General features: G+C 47.1%; 1 protein-coding gene across 1 annotated transcript in view; it reads left to right on the top strand.

Moving 5' to 3' along the window:
• The window catches only part of Abcc4 (ATP binding cassette subfamily C member 4), a 230,203-nt gene that overhangs the window by 172,959 nt on the left and 37,444 nt on the right, over window positions 1-19,800 (top strand). The window contains exons 21-25 of the mRNA XM_031361046.1: window positions 4,726-4,876; window positions 9,270-9,389; window positions 10,160-10,270; window positions 11,162-11,262; window positions 12,799-12,990. Of these exons, the coding sequence (XP_031216906.1) occupies window positions 4,726-4,876; window positions 9,270-9,389; window positions 10,160-10,270; window positions 11,162-11,262; window positions 12,799-12,990 (675 nt within the window). The remainder of the gene's footprint in view (window positions 1-4,725; window positions 4,877-9,269; window positions 9,390-10,159; window positions 10,271-11,161; window positions 11,263-12,798; window positions 12,991-19,800) is intronic.

Genomic DNA, 19,800 nt, shown 5'->3' with positions numbered 1-19,800 from the left:
TGGAGGACCATAGTCCAAGAGTGGCGCACTCTAGTCTAAGAGTGGCGCACTCTAGTCTAAGAGTGGAGCACTTATAAGCCAAACACTTTAACTAGTCAATAATTCCTTTCAGACTATGAATTCTGATTCTCAAATTGAAATAGAGCTACTCCAGTTGCTATTTCTTGTAATATAACCTTTAGCCACCATTTCTCAAGACATAAGACATGTTAACTCTGCATGTTTAGTCAGCCCTTTGAATGTCGTCTTGCCTCTCGAGATGGGGCGCTCTCCTTCTTTCCTCGGCCTTGAGGCTTACTCATTTGGTAGTGTTTTGAAAGACCCACCTTTTGTTGTTTTTCTATCTAATTAATGTTTTTTCATTCGCTTTTATGCTATCATTCTTGTATGGCCTCTCATTATATAGCCTTGGTTGGCCTGGAACTCCCTATGTAGATGAAGCTGGCCTCAGACTTGCAGCAATCCTCCTGTCTCTGCTTCCCGGGTAATGTCTTTAAAGCCAGTGTGTCTGCTTCATTACGGTTTGTTTTTTCCTTTTGGTTGTCATTTCTGTTTATTTGTTTTCATATCCATCTTTAAACTGCTTTTGTATTTTTTGTATTATTATTTTGTATTTGTATTTTGTATGAGTATCTTGCCTACACATGTATGGGCACCAAAAATGTGCTCGATGCATGAAGTGGTCAGAAGCGAGTGCCAGATGCCCCGGAGGTGGGGCTATGGACTGCTGCCTTAGTCAGGGTTTCTATTCCTGCACAAACATCATGACCAAGAAGCAAGTTGGGGAGGAAAGGGTTTATTTAGCTTACTTCCACATTGCTGTTCATCACCAAAGGAAGTCAGGACTGGAACTCAAGCAGGTCAGGAAGCAGGAGCTGATGCAGAGGCCATGGAGGGATGTTCCTTACTGGCTTGCTTCCCCTGGCTTGCTCAGCCTGCTCTCTTATAGAACCCAAGACTGCCAGCCCAGGGATGGCACCACCAACAAGGAGCCCTACCCCCTTGATCACTAATTGAGAAAATGGCCCACAGCTGGATCTCATGGAGGCAACTCCCCAACTGAAGCTCCCTTCTCTGTGATAATCCAGCCTGTGTCAAATTGACACACAAAACCAGCCAGTACAATGGTCATGAGCCACCATGTGGGTGTTGGGATTGGGCCATTGTCCTCTGAAAGCAATAAGTGCTCTTAACCACTGAGCCATCTCTCCACTCCTTTTGGATCTTAAAATCTGGTTTTAGACCTTTGACACTTAGACTTTCCTGTTTTAAAAAGTTAAAGCTATACATTTACCTCTAAACACAGCATTAGCTGAAACTTTCAGGTTTTGATAGCATCTGGTTTTCATCTTTTTTTTTTTCTTTTTCAAAATATTCCCATTTTATTGTGTTTTTGTAAACCCAGTGTTATTTAGAACTGGATAGTGGAGTTTCCTGATAGCCATTTTTCTTGTTTTTGTGCTCTTGTTAAATCCACTGAAGTCAAATCCATTCTGCATCTTGTCGTCTGGGTTTGCGGACACATGCTATGAGGCATGGTGGATTTCTGCTTGAAAAGAGTTGTCCTTGCCACCATAGCCATTGGTCAGCATTTGATTATTTGCTCATCAAAGTCTTGTATTCCTGCCAGCTCTTTGTTAGCTGGCCTATCAGTGGTTGGAGTGAACATGTCCTGCTTTTTTGCCATGTGACTGTGACTGGGTTTGCCTAAGTTAATTCTAAGTACTGTCAGATTTTCCTTTAACATTCTGAAGTTGTAGTTGAGATTCATATAAACTGATTTGTGTTTCTCTCCTGGGGAATTTGACCCAGTTTTCTTTTTACTTTTGAAGATTTGTGTGTGTTTTTGTGTATGTTTTTCTGTAGGACTTGGGGTACCTCTGAGTGCAGGTGCCTGTGGAGGCCAGAGTAGGGGGTCAGATCCTCTGGAGCTAGAGTTCCAGGATGCTTATCCAAGCTGTCCTCTTTGAGAGCAGGAAGTGTTCTTAACCCCTGAGCCATCTCTTCAGCCCCCTGACCTTTTTTTTTTTTTTTTTTCTGATGAAATGTTTTCCTTTATGAGCTCTTGAATTAAAAGTTTTGGTATTCAGTGCTAGTGACAGTCAGCGCGTTTAGCATTATATACCTTTATTTTTAACTTGTATCCAAAGTGTAACATTGTTTCCACAGGTTGAACCCTTGAGCTTTATACCAAGCATTAGCCCTAGAAAAAGGAAACTTTTCACGAGCAAACAGATTAGAACACACAAGCTCCAGTGCTGTTAACTTTGACTCAGAGTCCAGAGCTAACAGACGGGCAACATGGGACCCAGAGTATCTGTGGATGTGAAATGGTCACATCAGCCGCGTGTCAAATGGAGGGAGCAATGACTGTCTGTAGATTTAAAATCGTCATCTTAGAGAGGTTTATATAGAATGCCACATACAAATCCATCGTGCCAGTATGCCCTAAAGCTCTGACTTACCAGAGATGACCGAGCTAACACAGGTCAGGAGACGAGTGCAAGTGAAGAGACCCCAGAGTGGTAAAGCACGCATGGCCACTGTTGTAGTTTGTACCACTGACAAACGCAGACATGGTCAGTGTATAAGGAGTGGGGTCTTCCATGCCCAAATCTCAGCATGCCCCCTTTGCCTGCACATACCTTGTAGGTGGAGGGTGCCGAGTCTATTCTGATAGGAATCACGTGTTTACTGCCTAATGCTTTCCAAAGCCTATGTGCTCTTCAAACTTTCAACGCCCTCCAGGAATCCTGTGTCACCCAGCAGCATAATTTGTTATGTTCATTTTCCACTCAGAAATCACTTTCTTTTATCTCACATGTTCTCAAAACAGTAGATGAAAGAGCCCCTTTTATACATACATCAGCAAACAGCTTTCTGATCAAAACCTTGTCGTCATTTTTTCCTCGCTAAATCAGAGGAAAATCTTGGCAAGAGGTGACTCCTGCTTTGCTTAACGCACTAGAGACATACCTGGCAAGCTCAGCCAGGGTGGAGGGGAATGCAGGCACCGTGCACTCTGGCGGTTTGGACCGGATTCCTCAGCCTCACGCATGGCAGAAGTCAAAGCTTTCCGCTTGCACCGAGGTGTGATCAGTTTGAGGCTGACTGTATTCTTGATACCGTAAACAAACAGTAGAAAGTACCTCGTACCCCGATTGAGTGGCCTCTGGAGTACACGTGTGTTTTTCCTCTGTGCTTGAGACAGGTGTGAGACAGAGTTCACATAAGGAGTGGAGTGAGTCAAATGCATACATAGTATGATGGCTCACATAAAGTTAGGCTGCAGCTTTACTACTGTTTATAGGAAACATACTCTTTGGCACCTGCATCCTCTAGACCAGTGGCAAGACATCCCCATGGAGTTAAGTTTAAAGTAAACTGCAGGTGGATGCCTAGGAGCGCCCCCAGAACTGAGAGCAGCTGGTGCGATAAACACCAGAAACCCAAACAGGTCTTAAAATTTGTAATTGAAAGTGTTCCTATGAAGAAAATGTTTTTAAAATCTGTATTATTAAAGTGTGGTTCCTAGAGGAATCTCTTTACATTTTGTTCTAGTTCTTTGCAAGCTCTATATAAATAGCTCCAGGATGGCCTGGAGATCACTTTGTAGCCCAGGCTGGCCTGGAGATCACTTTGTAGCCCAGGCTGGCTCTGACCTGTAGCAACTCTCCCACCTCAGCCTGTCAAGGACTAAGGTTACTCTGTTGCGCTCCCACACCTAGCTTTGAAGGACAGTCTTCCTGAGGAGGTTCTGTGGCTTTTACCATTGTGAGTGCAAGCCCACAGAGTGGAAATAGCTATCCTTCATTTCGTGCCCCAAGAATTTACATACTCGTTTAAATTAAGTTCAATGTTTTTTTTTTCCTTAAGCCATGTTGCTTTGGAGGATTAAAAGTTATTTTTTCTTAGGAAATTTTGCATTTTACCTTAAACAATATTTGCTCAGCCAGTAAGAATAGGTATACTGTGTTAGACAGCATCTTTGAACTTTTTAAACTTTCGCTATTTTTTGAGCAAGGTAGGGGGTTAGTCTCTATCAGCTGGGGCAAGCGCCAGCCACCTCATGGATCAGGCTGCTTTAACCATAGTAAACCAACGAACTTTAAAAATTCTGAGAAAGGGGGAACCAGTGAAAAAATAGGAGCATATTTATATATTTGTTTTCAAGTATGAATCTTGCGTATCACACTTTCTCTATCTCTGTCTCTGTCTTTCTCTCCTTCCCCCCTCTCTCCTCTCTCTCTCTTCCTCTCTCTCTCTCTCTCTCTCTCTCTTTGTGTGTGTGTATACAGACCAGATCTCAAATTATATACCTTTCTCAATCTGATTTCCACCTTATTTTTAGAGACACAGTCTTTCACTGAGCCTGGAACTCATACTGATTCAGCAAACTCCCAGAATCCACTGGGATCACAGGCATGCAATGTTACACCCAGCTTTTAGCATAGTCGTTGGGGAATCTGAACTCAGGTTCCGTGCTTGATGGACTGTGTTAATAATGTGTGGAAGAAGGCGTTTATAAAGTACTCTGCGTCTGGGGTAGGCTTGTTGGTTGTAGCATCCCTGCCATGTGGTCATGGTAACATTTCCCTGGGGTGGGAAAGGGTGCTCAGCCCTCCAGTGAGGCTTAGCGGAGAAGGGAGAGACAACTCATCCAGCATGGTTTGGAAAGCAGAGCTTGTTGCTGACGAGGCTCCGTCCCTATGTTTGCCGCTCCAGACATTGCTCCTGGTTGTAAGTGTGATCGCAGTGGCGGCGGCCGTGATCCCTTGGATCATCATACCTTTGGTTCCACTCTCCATCATCTTCCTGGTTCTTCGGAGATACTTCTTAGAAACGTCGCGGGATGTCAAGCGCCTTGAGTCCACAAGTGAGTACCAGGGGGTCTTGGATGGGTATAGTAATGGCATAGTAACGCCGAGAGCATCCATAATGGAGGGGAACTATAGTTAAAGATCTGTGAAATTCTACAGGCTGACTACACCCCGGCAGTTCTCACCTGGTTAGCATTCATTCGGCAGTTGAGCATGCTTGTTACATCCATCAGGGATCATCTGAGTGGGTGACTTCCCAAGTGTGACTCTACAGCTTAACCTGAGAAAGGAGTAGATGCCCTGTGGACAGTAATGCTCCTCCGAGGACGGGGAACCCTCTCTGTCGTTCATGGTTTATCTGTCTCCTGTGGACACAGGAGGCACGCAAGAAACATCTTCTGATAAGTGAAACATTTCGCTGTAGGTTAGAACCAATTTAGAAGGGAAGGAAGGGGAGTCAGAGAATAAAGGTGCAGCACTTCAGAGCGAGCTTCCTTTGTGCATCCCCGGGTCTTCAGTTCACAAGTCTTACTGCAAAGGAGGCTGTGAGCCTTCAGAGAAAGGCTAGCCGTCCCACAAGTAACACTGTGGCCTAGACTTGTGTCAGTGTCCCGAGTCCCAAATTTTCCCAGATTTTTCTTCCAAATCCATATATCTTGGTATAGCTTTGCCCTAGAAATGCTCATAACTTTGTCCGGCCCTCTGCTGGATTCTTGGGTCTGCAGTGACCTAGCCGGCTGCCACAGTAAGCCTGATGATAAGCATAGGAGTCAGGGGCTGTGTTCCAGTTCTGCTGTTGCTTGGGTAGCCACTACCATGGCCACTAACTAAAAGGAGCTGCCCGATTGCCTTGGCAAGAGGCTTAAAGCTACTCTGCCCCATCCTGTGCTTCAAGAGATTTTTAAAGACCCTGAGTTTATTGTCAGATTGCACTCCCTAGCTGCATCTAGAACCTTCATTATGTTTAGTGGGAGTTTATCACAATGTCTTTTGTATTGTTATTTGGGGTTTTTTGTTTGTTTGTTTGTTTGTAAAAGCAAACATTGCAGTGGCCACTGGTACACAATTGCATAAAACCACAACAGTACTTGGATGCGTGACTCAAGCTGACCCTGTCATTTAGTAATGCCTAGATTATGAAGGCAGAGTGCCATTCCTATCAGGGTGCTGTGATCCATTAGCAATGTCTGCCATGGCCATCAGCTATCAGAGTATTAATTTGTTCCACACATTTTCAGAACTTAGATCCTGGAGTCTGCTCTTCCAAAGGGTGCCATGTCAGATTCTCAAGAATGTTGTTCACGTTGAGCTGCTTAGTAAGAACTGCAGTATTGGAGATACCGGCCAGATACTAGCTGAGGGAGATCGCAGGGTTCTCTTTGTGACAAAGTCTAGAAGAAAATACATCTGATGGCGCATAGCAGACTCAGCTTGGATTCCTCTCCTTTTGAGACACTGGCTTACATGAAAACAATGTTGGAAACAAGACAGGGCTGTATAGAGTGGGCCAAGCGCCTCCAGTGTGTTCCTCCCTTTGTGAGGGCTTTTAATGTCTGCCCTGTAAGGTTCTCATTGCTTGAGGTAATGCCTGGAAGTCCTTGCTCGCTACTACCAATGGCAATAGAATTTTGTACAGAAGAAAATTAAACCAGTTATGACAGGTCTCCTATGACATCCTCAAGATCTCCTGGCAGGGCAGGGACTCGGCCTGTAGGCGGTCTGTAGGCTTCTTCTCTGAGAAGAAACAGGATCCCTTGGGTTGTGCCCCAGAGAGGCCTCAGCGTCCTGGAAAAGCCACTCTATTAAGAAATGTAGGATGACACCTTCCTGAAATCGCTAACAAATGACATCTGTGTCATAGTCTACTGCAGGATATTCTTGTGGTGATGTGGGAAAAGACCAGATGACCCCGAGGGCGTCCGGTACTCGTCAGGTGAACTAGTTCACTGTGTTTGCAATCCTTAGCCAGCCCCACTGACATGTGATTCCTAACGAGTTAAACATGGCACAGAAGAAACAGGACCCCTTTTTAAAGGTGCAGGTACCTTCAAAGCCACCCCCAGATTTCCTGGCGTTCTTCATACACACCAGTCCTGGTTGGCAGGTCAAAAGCAACGGCTTCTTTCAGGCATCCACAGTCAGGTGCCTGGTTAGGAAAGCCTCGGGGCAAAGGCAGCGGGCAGCCACACATTCCTGAGGAGGCTGGCCATCCTCTCCAACCCCAGTGTCTTGTCCTTAGGAAGGTATTCCTTCCACAGTTTTCCCTCCGTGAGCTCTGACCCACAAGGTGGTTCTTTACCTTGGTGCATATGTGCCTTCACAGACACCTCACCACCAATCCATCCAGTGGCTGTGTGCTCAGTAACCATGTCAGTGAGACACGGTGTGGTCACGCAGACAGGCAGGGATGCCCCAAAGTGTAAGCATGAACTTTCTCTTCAGTTGTTTCTCCTTGTTTTGTAAACCATATGCAGCCAGCTATAAGATGAATCTCATGTCTCCAGGCTCTCAATGTTTTACCAACAGGTCTCTCTAGAAGACCTCGGGTATGTGACAGTATGACTCATCAGTGTCCCCATCACAAAGCATGCGCAAGGGCTGGAGGTGTGCCTTGGTTGGTAAGGTGCTTATCTAGCACCCAGTAGGCTCCAGGTTCAATACCCACCACCACATTAAACTAGCACGGGGGTGCATACCTGTCGTCCCAGTCCTCTGGAGGTAGAGGCAAGAGGACCAGTTCAAGGTTAGCTTCAACTGTGTAGAATGTTTGCTGCCAGCCTGGGCTACATGAGACGCTCATTTAGGAACGGAAAAACAGAGAGACATAAATGATGTGTCTCCTCTGAAGACACTTCGGTTGGCTGGGCCTACTCCTGATCTACTCTGGCCCCAGTACAGTCTTACCCACAGTGCAGAAGGAGCCTGTTGGGGAACCAGCCTTGCATGGCGGTGGGTAGCCCACCTCTCACCCCAGGTAGGCTGGGACCTGGTGGTCATGATGCAGACTTCTGGAGACATGGTTGCAGGACATATGTCCTCCCATACTCAGAGATGGACAAAAACGAATTTGTCCTTTAAGTCCTGATAAGGTGAAGCCGCTGAGACTGCAGAGAGAATCTGGAAATTTAAGGACAGTGAGCTTGTCTCACCAGCTAGCCTCAGACCATGAGGATGAGTTAGTTTCCAGCTGGGTAGTCATGAAGACATCTTTTAGCTCAGGAGGCTGAAGTCAAGGCCAGGCAAATGATGTCCCCTCTGGGCTATGGTATGGGCACAAGTGCAGTGACACTCAAGCACATGGTGGCCATAAAGGACTGTTCTCACACTATTGGGAAGAGGAGCGTGTCTCTGGGATGCACAGAAGAGATCCCTGTCCATTCGGCCAGCTGGCTGTATCAGGTACTCATTTTAATTACTGGGACACAATAGCCATATGCCAGCACTTAAATTAGCAATCTAGGATAGGGAGAGAAGTACACCTAACTCACTTTAATGTGTTGTGATAAATGCTTTAACGAAGATACTTTTTAAAACATTAATAGCCAAAAAATTAAATTAATTAACTAATTAATTAATCAGTGGAAGCTCATTTCCAAAGATATTTCCAAAGAAATAGCTATGAAGTACAGGGAGGGCAAGACCTTGAAGGATGGTTTAGGGAAAGGAACAGTGGCTCCGTTTGACTTTGGTGGACCGAACTGAAACACTCCTCTCCGTCTTGAAAATGAGGCATCATCGTTGACTAGGGTTTGAGGGTGGGTGGACAGAGTCCTCTCTGGGTCACTACGAGTGTTTTCTTCAAGAGCGCTGAGAGCCGTTTAGGAAGCCCCAAGAGTACTGCTTGGTATGTAGGGTCTACACTGTGGAGCATGGGAGGAGGCGGGGGAGTCCGTGCGTCCAGCCTCGCTGGGGAGCATGGGAGGTAGGGGAGTCCGTGCTCCAGCCTCACTGGGGAGCATGGGAGGCAGGGAGTCCACGCGTCCAGCCTCACTGGGGAGCATGGGAGGTGGGGGGTGGGAGGGTCCACGCGTCCAGCCTCTCTGTGGAACATGGGAGGCGTGGAGTCCACGCGTCCAGCCTCACTGGGGAGCATGGGAGGCGGGGGAGTCCGTGCGTCCAGCCTCACTGGGGAGCATGGGAGGTAGGGGAGTCCGTGCTCCAGCCTTACTGGGGAGCATGGGAGGCGGGGGGTGGGGGGTCCACGCGTCCAGCCTCTCCACGCGTCCAGCCTCACTGGGGAGCATGGGAGGTGGGGAGTCCGTGCGTCCAGCCTCTCTGTGGAGCATGGGAGGTGGGGGGGGGGGGGGGGGGGGTCCACGCGTCCAGCCTCTCTGTGGAACATGGGAGGCGTGGAGTCCATGCGTCCAGCCTCTCTGTGGAACATGGGAGGCGGGGAGTCCATGCGTCCAGCCTCACTGAGTTTTCTGTTCTCTTTTCATGTTCATACAGCACGGAGCCCGGTGTTCTCCCATTTATCATCCTCCCTCCAGGGACTCTGGACCATCCGGGCTTATAAGGCTGAAGAGAGGTGTCAGGAGCTGTTTGATGCACACCAGGACTTGCATTCAGGTCTGCACGTTAATGACAGTACCTTCAAAAGCTGGCAGCTGCGGTGCACTCGGGTTTGAGCCCCGCGGCGGACCAGCTTTATTGGTAGCACCTCTGACCGTTCTCGGACTCATGCCTTCTGCATCGGCTCTTAGGCTCCGAGCCCTCTCAGAATCGTTCCTGTATGGCTTTCCGGCTTGCCTTGCTCAACCCTTCCACCTCCGTGCCCCGTGGTTCTCTTTCTGGTGACGGGTGGGGTCAGCAGATGTATTTTTGCAAAAGGCCGGGCCTTTTTCTGTTTCGATGACTCAGAGGCACTTTTAAAACTACATGTGGCTCTTTTTAACGTACTCATTACTTAGATACAGCCCCTAAGCCATGTTCCATCCTCACCCCAGGGTGTGCAAGACACTCAAGTAAGGATGGTATTGGAGAAAAGTGGGAGCTGTGTTCTTTGCTGTGCAAGGACTAGAAACAGTCAACCTATAAACTGATGAAGACCATTTCTCCATGTTCTTTATTATGATTATATATCATAATATATACCTTAGTTGTGTCTTTCAATTCTTTTTTTTTTCTCTTTATTTTGAAGCCTCTGTACTGTTTGGGGTAGGGTATATATCGAATATTGCTCTGCATTTCCTGACTTTCTAGAAATTTTGAGTGCACGACCTTGCTGCCCTACTCTGTGCCAGCATCTCGGTACCCACCGCCTTCCCTACACCCAGTGCAGCAGCTTCTCTGATGGCTTCCATACTCACTCACATTGCTTGTTCTGGTTTGCAATCCAGAGGCTTGGTTCTTGTTCCTGACGACATCGAGATGGTTCGCCGTGCGTCTGGATGCCATCTGCGCCATCTTTGTCATTGTCGTTGCCTTTGGGTCCCTGGTTCTGGCAAAAAGTAAGTGCAGATGCGAATAACTATTTATGGTATGATTACAATTTATAGCCGTGTTTACAGTTATTAAATTAAACTCTTGCCACCTTGTCTAATGGCACATTTGGTGTGGTTCTAATAAAGCATGTTAAAGCTCTTACTACACGTCAGGGTGGATAGGGTCAGGCCGCACGGCCCAGTGAGATGGTCCGCTTAGGTTCTTTTTATCTTTGTTAGAATGAGCTGAGATCTATACAGATGATATTTTTGAAAATTCCTGCTCTGGCAGCCAGAAGATGAGAACCAAGTTTGCCCTTAGCATTTTGTCCAGCCCCAGGCTTTGTACTCGAGCCTGGGAACTTCCTGGTTTGTTGATAATCCACCAGTGCACACGAGTGAAAGCGATTACCAGTGGGACAGAACACCATGCTCAGAACCAGGCAGGCACCAGAGGAGCAGCACGTGTGGCATGAATTGGCCATGCCTGCCCTCTCCACAGTGACACCTGGATCACAGCGTTTATCCGTAGAACAGTGGGAGTCATATTTTACTGTCAAAAGCATCGGTTCTTAGAAAACACCATCTTGTTTGCAGTGGTTTTAAGCGGCAGTTGCAGGGGGCACAGAGAGAGGGATTATATAACAGGCTTTAAACTGGATAATGGCATTATACCTCACACACGCAAGGCCCTTCTTCCCTGTATGCCAATCCAACTGAGACTAATAAACTCATCTGATAGTCCTCCAGATTCTTAGTGGGTTTTTAAAATTGCAGCGTAATCTCAGTCAATAAGTAGAAATACAAAGACTGCGGTTGTACAACTCTCTGGGTCTTCCTGGTGAGGTAGCAGAAAGCAACGAGCGGGCTTCTGTTAGAATTGAGACTGACTCTCCGTTCTCCCTCCTCCCCCCAAAGCTCTGGATGCCGGACAGGTTGGCCTGGCCTTGTCCTACGCCCTCACGCTCATGGGGATGTTCCAGTGGTCTGTGCGACAGAGCGCCGAAGTAGAGAATATGGTAATGTTTATCTGAAAGCTCTCAGCCTTTTAAAGTCCTCTTTACCATTAAACGACATAAAAGCAATTCTTATGTAAAATATTAAAACTGTTATTTTTTGCATCGTGGCTAACAGAGTTTTTTTTTTTTTTTAAGATCCAACTCCCATCTGTTTAATGTTAATGTAAAATAAAATGTATACATCTTTTTCTCTGTCTCATGTATGCTATGTCAGCAGGTTTTAGATGCATCACAAGCTGTCTTCAAATGTAATAAATGCCTCTGTAGGAGGGAAGTTCTGAAATCCTAGAGAGGATATAAGCTAATTTCTCAGAGGCCTGTTTATTTTTGTTTCTTAATGGGTAATTCCTCGTTCGTGGTAAGAGAAGAATTCAGTATTTTGAGGTTGTTGGTTTAATTAATAGCTCTCCCCACTCCCCTGCTCCTTCGCTGCTCATCACCAGTTTTAGCCTCTCTTCTCCCATGCCTGGAGTAGAAGGCAAGAGGCCCCGGGGTTACTGCTGTTCCTCCCTGGGAGGGCAAGCTCCCATCTCTAAGGTGCTTCTCAGAAGTAGCAGGTTATGGCAATTGCAGAAGGTTTAGTCAACATGTGAATTGCTCCCTCTTCAAAATATTTATTCCTGCTAATGACAGAAATGGTGACCGTGAGATACTTCAATTCGTCCTCTCTCACAAGATAGAAATGGTTACAGGGAACATTGAGGATGTGTTGGGGGGGAGAAGACTGGTCTCCTTCTGGGGGAAGAGATTATGATGGGAGGTCATAAACTCTTGATTTTACAACCCCCCCATTTTTAAAATTGGATATTTTCTTTATTTACATTTTAAACCCTTTCCTGGTTTCTCCTCCAAAACCCCCCATCCCATCCCCTCTCCCCCTTCTTCTGTGAGGGTGTTCCCCCACCCACCCATACTCACTTCCTGTCCTTGTATTCCCCTACACTGGGGCATCAAGCCTTCACAGGACCAAGGGCCTCTCCTTCCATTGATGTCCAACAAGGCCATCCTCTGCTATATATGTGGCTGGAGTCATGTGTCCCTCCTTATATACTCTTTGGTTGGTAGTTTAGTCCCTGGGAGCTCTGGGGGGTCTGGTTGGTTGATATTGACAAACCCTTTCATTGTGTTTGTGGAAGGTGCTTGCGTGTATGTCTGTTATTGTATGCATGTTGCATGTGCATGTTGCATGCACAGAGGCTAGAGATTTGTCCCGGTGACTTCTTCAGTCACCCTTCACCTTATATTTTGAGACTTAGATGCTGGGATCCAAACCTTCATGCTTGCATAATAATCTGTTTATGCTGGACCATCTCTTCAGCTCCTCCTCTTGCTTCTTTCACTCAGTGTTATAAGGTTGAAGGGATTGTCTATAAGCAAAGCTGTCAGGTGATGATGAGCAAGGTTGTAAGTAATTATGGTCTTCAATAGACTTGGTTAGCATAAAGACGCAAGTGACCCTCGCCCAGCTGCATGTGGATGAAATGTACTCAAGCTCAAGCCCTAGCCCTGACCGTGTGAATGCCTTTTCTCCTTTAGATGATTTCTGTGGAGAGAGTGATTGAATACACGAACCTAGAGAAGGAGGCGCCCTGGGAGTGCAAGAAGCGCCCACCCCCAGGCTGGCCCCATGAAGGAGTAATCGTCTTTGACAATGTGAACTTCACCTACAGCTTAGACGGGCCTCTGGTTCTGAAGCACCTGACTGCACTCATCAAGCCCAGAGAAAAGGTTGGTCTGACTGTCTTGCTCCCCTTGACTTTCAGCTAAAGACACAGGGCCAGATGTCCTGCTGAGTCTGTCAGCAAGACTGTTCCTCCGAGGATGCCAACCAGGTCAGTGTGATGAAGAGAAGTCTTCTTCGGAAGTGGACCGAGTGATGGGAAACATGCTACTTTTTAAAAAAATAGTATCCGCTTCTTACTATTTATTCTGAATATTATGCAACAGTTTTGATTTTTTTTCTAATCAAAAACTTTCTCATTGTTTGAGGAGACAAGTCTTTTTTTGTACAGGAAAGTACCCTGGGCTGAGGTACCCCACAGCTGCGATGTAACCCGACTAGTGTTCCATATACCCAAGAGATAAAATATCTGATCTAATGATTCAGTCATTGGAAAGTTAGCCCTGGATCTTTTTCCCTAAGGCTTCCGTGTATATTTTCTTCCTTTGCTTTTATTCCTCTGTTGTTGAATTAGATGTCTCTTTCTGATCCCATTTCCACTTCCTCCCTCCCTCTCTCTCCCTGGTACCCTGCTCCCTTGCTTTCCTCCCAGGTGTATCCAGCTCAAAACCAATGGGCTGCAAGAGGCCCAGGTTAGCCCAACACAAAAGTATAGGTGTGCCGAAAACTTGCAGGTGTTTGTAGTAAGAACTTTGTAATTATGGTTTCTTTAAAACACACACACACGAGAGAGAGAGAGAGAGAGAGAGAGAGAGAGAGAGAGAGAGAGAGAGAGAGAGAAATGGTCTCGGAATGTGTTTTTGTTTGACTCCCAGGTGTGGGCTATGGAGCTGCTTCCGATCATCGATAGCAGCTGACTGTTGGTTTGGCCCGTGCTCTAGCAGTCTTGGTTTTGCCAGCCGCAGAGAGTTTCTGGGACTGTGTGACATTTGGAACTCTGGGGGAGTTTTCAGAGGCCATATAAATTCTAGGGCCCCAGCAGAAGAGGCCATGTGGACAGTTGGTGGTTGGATGAGACGAAGAGAAGAAATTAGATATCCTGAGGGCAAGGATCAAACTTGCCCCAAGGAACTTGGTACCCCTAATCAGCAAGAATTCCACCCCCTTTCCTCTCTCCCCTACCTGGGGCTAGGGGGTTAAACATGTGGGAGAAGAGGGGTGAAGAAGGGTGGAGGAAAGGAGAACCCACAGAGTAGCCAGAAGTCAGGCTAGGGGTGTGTTCTGTGCTGTGAGGCGGCTGCAGACTGACCGACCAGCGAGTTGATACAATGCAGTGGCTCTGCTACTCAAGCCTGGTATCCTGGGGCAGGACCAGAGCAGACTCTAGGAAAGAAAAACCAGACCGTAACAAAGCAGGCAATAAGAAGTAGATCCCTCACATGCCTCTCCAGCCGCGGCTCCCCTCACAGTAACACACCCAGCCCCAAACACAAAGCACCGGTCCTCCCAGGAAACCCCTGCAGTCCTGGCCTCTGTAGGTCTGTCCTCCCCTGTGATCTCTCCGTCCTCCCCAGATGCAGTTAATGGCAGACTGCGGTGGCCTTGCCGCTCCTCCTCCTTCGTGCTGGAGTTTCCAATCCCAATAAGCCACAGATTGGGCAGACCTAACACTGTACTAACTTACTCCCCAGCATAAGACTCTTTGTTCCTTGTGGTTTCTCCCAGCCGCATGGTTCTGCTCCATCATGGCTTCCTCCTCCTCTTCTTCAGTCCTCTCTCCTTCCCCTCTCGTTCTCTTCTCTCTACCTGTCCCCACTCTCGAAGACCTCCTTTCCCAGCTTTCCCCTACACTGCCCAACCACTGGCTCTAGCCTTTGTTGACCAGTTAAGATGGGGAGAAGGTTCACATGAGATCACCTGTGTGGTGGTGGTGGTGGTGCAACCACTCTTGAGGAAGCCAAATTAACATCAGACTACACACACCATCAGGACAACCCACGACATCCTCGCCCTTGCAAATGAAAGATAAATTTGTGGTCCTACTTAGTGCCTGCCTTCATTCCCCCTGGCAGGTAGGGCAGGGATCACTGAGCTTACTCAGCTAACACCATGGAAACCATAAGTGTTGGAGTTAGAAGTCCCCTTTGTCCTACGGACTTGAAGAGTGTCCATCTCCTTCCTTTCAGGACCAACATTATGCTTTACATAGCAGCTGTCTCTTCCAATGCTTTCCTGTTTCAGAGCCTCACCATGGGTAACTGTGGCCATGCGTCTATAACTCTCTCACTAAGTTCTTCTGAGGGTAATTCATAGCCCTTCCCATTCAGGTATACTATCTCCACCTCTCTGGAAGTCTCCTCTTTCACAAGTTGTACTGTACTTGTGTTCATTGCAGGATCAGTCACAATGACCAAAAGGTGAGAACAGCCTGGGGAGCCATTGAAAGGATCATCAGAGAGTGGGGGTGCCTCTCCATTGAAAGGATCATCAGAGAGTGGGGGTACCACTCCATTGAAAGGATCAGCAGAGAGTAGGGGTGCCTCTCCATTGAAAGGATCAGCAGAGAGTGGGGGTGCCTCTCCATTGAAAGGATCAGCAGAGAGTGGGGGTGCCTCAGCAGATGACATTCAGTCTTAGAGAGGAAGCAAGGAAACTTAGCACATTCTGGAACGTGACTGGACCCTGCCTGGCCAGGGGAATTACACTGTGCCAGAGGAGCCACAGAAACACAGTCCTGTATGAACCCACTGTACCGCCTGGAGTAGCCCAACTCAGAGAGACATGAAGGATGGTGGTGTTTTCCAGAACCCAGGAGAGAGGGGAGCAGGTGATAGGTGCGGGAGTTGGGTTTTTGCAGACTATAACGCCCTGGCTATGATAACATTGGAGGTCACACCCCACTGTAAAGCTAATCGACCCTCCACTGCTGCCCTCTGTGCTGTAACTACCTCTAGAGTAGTTATGATGGGGAATTTTACGTTATTTTCCACAATTTAGAAACTGCATAAAATACTCGAGAGTGATAGTTAATCTAGTTGTCACCTTGAAAGGATTTATAGTCACCCAGGAGACCAGACCTCTAGTCATGCCTGTGTGTGGTGGGAGGCCAGAGGGGAGTATTTTAGTTAATTCCAGCAGGTCCACTGTGGGCAGCACCATTCCCTGAGCTAGGGTCCTGAAGGGCATAAAAAGGAGAAATCAAGCTTGCATAAGCGTTCACCACCCTGTTCGGTGACTGTGAAGGCAGTGTGACCAGCCACCTCCTGTTCCTACTGCTGTAAGTGCCTCATCATGGTGGACTAGAGCCTTGGCCGCCAAGACAAGCCCTGTCTCTGCTTCTCTCAGGGTATTGTGACACAGTAGCTGGCAAAGTAACTAAGACAAATACATCTGTGTATTTTGTGGAATGTTTTTCATTTGTTTGTTTTAGGGTTGTAGCATGATTTGCAGTTCTGGATATAGCTCATTGTGTCCTGGGGCTTCCTCTGGAGGTTAGGGAACATTGTCAACCCCGGCATTCTGCAGGACACATGGTACATACGAAAGACAGCTGGTTCTGAATGTGAGCGAATGAGAAGCACTATACAGGCAGGAAGAAGCCTATAACAAAACACTTCTTTTATTTTTTTGAATTTAATTTTATGCTTTTACTTATTCACTTTACATCCTGCTCACTGCTCCCTCCTGTCACTTCCCCCCATTTCCCCTCCCCCCTTTCTCCTCTGAGTGGGTGGGAGCCCCTCTGGGCACACACACACACACACACACACAGACACACACACACACACAGACACACATACACTGGCACTTCAAGTCTTTCCAAGGCTAGGTGTTTCTTCTCCCATTGAGGCCAGACAAGGCAGCCTGGCTAGAAAAACATATCCCATATATAGGCAACAGCTTTGGGGTAGCCCCCATTTCAGTTGTTTGGGACCCACATGAAGGCCAAGCTGCACATCTGCTGCCTATGAGCAGGGAGGCCAAGGTCCAGCATGCATAATGTTCTTTGGTTGGTGGTTCAGTCTCTGAGAGTCCCAAGGGTCCAGTTAGTTGACACTGTTGGTCTTCCTGTGGAGTTCCTATCTCCTTTGGGGCCCACAACCCTTCCTCCTACAGATGGGTGTCTATATCTGTCTGAGTCAGCTGCTGGGTGGAGCCTCTCAGAGGACAACTTGATCCTGTCTACAAGCATAACGGAGTACCATTAATAGTATCAGGGATTGGTGCTTGCCCATGGGATGGGTCTTAAGTTGTGCCTGTTATTGGATGGTCATTCCCTCAGTCTCTGCTCCATTCCCTGTGCCCGAATTTCTTGTAGTCAGGATAAAATCTGGGTTGAAAGTTTTGTGGGTGGGGTGGTGTCTCTCTTGCTCTACTGGAGTTCCTGCCTGGCTATAGGAGGCGGCCATTTCAGGTTCCATATCCCCAGTGTAGTGAATTACAGCTAGGGTCACTCCCATTGATTCTTGAATGCCTCTCTTATCCTAGGTCTCTGTCTCGTCCTGGAGATGCTCCCCTCCTACCTCCCCACCCCTGTCAGTTTGCAGATTTCCATTCATCTTCAGAGCCATCTAGCCATCTTTCCTGTCCTTCCCCACACCTGATCCTGGTCCCCCCATTCTCCTTCCCACCCACCCACCCTCAGTTTCCTCCCTCCATCTGTCTCTTATGCCTGTTTTATTTCCCCTTCTAAGTGTGATTCAAGCATCCTCCCTTGGTCCCGCCTTCTTGTTTAGGTCTGTGGAGTGTATCATGGGTATCCTGTGCTTTATGGCTAATATCCACTCATGAGTGAATATTTTACCATGCATGTCTTTGGGGACTGGATTACCTCACTCAAGATGATATTCTCAAGTTCCATCTATTTGTCTGCAAAATTCATGATGTCTTTGTTTTTAATAGCTCGATAATATTCCATTGTGTAGATGAACCACATTTTCTTTATCTGTTCTTCAGTTGAGGGACATCTGGGTCGTTTCTAGTTTCTGGCTATCACAAATAAAGCTGCTATGAATATAGCTGAGCAAGTGTCTTTGTGGGATGTTGGAGCATCTTTTGGATATATTCCCAGGAGTGGTATTGCTGGGCCTTGAGGTAGAACTATTCCCAGTTTTCTGAGAAACTGACAAATTGGTTTCCAAAATGGTTGCACAAGTTCGCACTCCCACCAGCAATGGAGGAGTGTTCCCTTCCTCTACATCCTCACAGCAGGAGCTGTCTGTTGAGTCTTTGATCTTAGCCATTCTGATGGGTATAAGATGAAACCTCAGAGTTGAACAAAACACTTCTATAGGCAGCTTTGTCAACAGCTCTGTCAACCCTTTTCCTAAATGGGCTTGGGGAACCCTCCCCTCCCCACGCTCTTTGTCTCTGCTCTTTAGCTTCTGTGCAGTGAGTGCAGGGACTTACATGTGAATGGGAAACATTCTGCCATTGCACTATACTCCAGCCCTGGAGTGTGAAATACTTCACGAGCCACTCCTTTAAACTCTCCCTACCACCAACCCTTTTAATGGCCTAATCACAGCTGTGATTTAACGAGTGATACCCTCATGACATGAAAGAATAAATGTACAACGTGGGTGCCCAAAGGGTATGCAACTCACAGCCTAAGCAAGTCACTTGGCAAAAGTCCGACCCTAATTATTTCCACGGCTTCCTTGTAGGTCCGCAGATGGGGTAGAGGACTGTGTGGGTAAAGTGTGAGGTGCAGCCCTGATGAAAGCCGAGCCTCTTGGTGATGTTCGTTCTGACGGCTCTCTAGGGTGGCTGGCTTGCAGACAGGATGCTTATCAGATCTGACGTCACAGGCGCAGTTCTCTTAAGTTGCACGTGTCTTCCATTTCCTTGGGAGCCGCAGAAGACGAATTATATGAGGAACTCTGTTGAGCAAGTTAGAAAACAATGTGTAGCCTCAGACTTGTATCCTTACCTCCTAAAAATACCCCCAAATCGTAGGATTACCTGAGACGCTAAAAAGCTGGACAGGAAATTGAATTTGAAGGATGAATTCTATCTGTAATAACTTCATCTTTTTGACCTGTGTCTTGTGCACCCCCGCTTTCCCAGTGTCTCCTGCCATCATTCAGGCTCACTTAGAGGCAGCCGTACCACGGGATGCTCTTTTGCCTGTGTCTGTGGGGCTCATCCCCCTCCTCATATCTCTTCCCAGCCCCCCACTTTATGGCTGCCCCTTCGGTGTTGGATGTAGGGGAATGTGCCAGCATCACAGATTTGTTCTCTTCCAATGGCTTCCTCCGAGATCCTTGGAAGATATGAATGAAACTATAATTATGATTAACCAGGTTCCTAATTTCTGGAAAGAACAAAAATGATGAGCTCAGTAGCCCCCCAGGTCTCCGGTCGGCTTCTAGACGCTGGCTGCCTTTTTCATTTAGGTGATTTTGTGGTTGATTTGATCATTTGAGAGAGTACTGGGCCATTCGAAAGCATTTTCCAGTTCTAGAAGTAGATTGATTTGGGTAGATTGTTATCTTTTTATTTACTTTTTCTTGCTCAAAGCTATTACTTTGACAATACGTTCTTACACATGTGTGCCAGGCCTTTCTATAATGTGCAAAAATATTAGTTTCCTACCTCTTCACCCTTTTTACATAATGTTTTCTCAGAGAGCCCTCTTCTCTGTCACATGTAGGACTTCCACTTCCCCAGCCTGTCCCTCAGTGCTAGCTGAGCCTGAAGCATCACATCCAGGAATTTAGTAGGAATACATATATTCTACCATTTCAATGAGCCCTCCAGCTAAGCATTCCATCTCATGGGTAATTTTTCTTGATTTCTATGAAACTTACTTTTACACCTTAAAAGTGATGCTGTGGGTACCTCACTCTCTCTGGGGATGGTAGAGAGGGGGAGAGAGATGGAGAGAGAGAGAGAGAGAGAGAGAGAGAGAGAGA

Source organism: Mastomys coucha, unplaced genomic scaffold, assembly GCF_008632895.1.
Source record: "Mastomys coucha isolate ucsf_1 unplaced genomic scaffold, UCSF_Mcou_1 pScaffold9, whole genome shotgun sequence".
NCBI lineage: Eukaryota > Metazoa > Chordata > Mammalia > Rodentia > Muridae > Mastomys > Mastomys coucha.
Note: the sequence above shows the minus strand (reverse complement) of the source record. Positions and strands in the feature narration are given on the sequence as shown.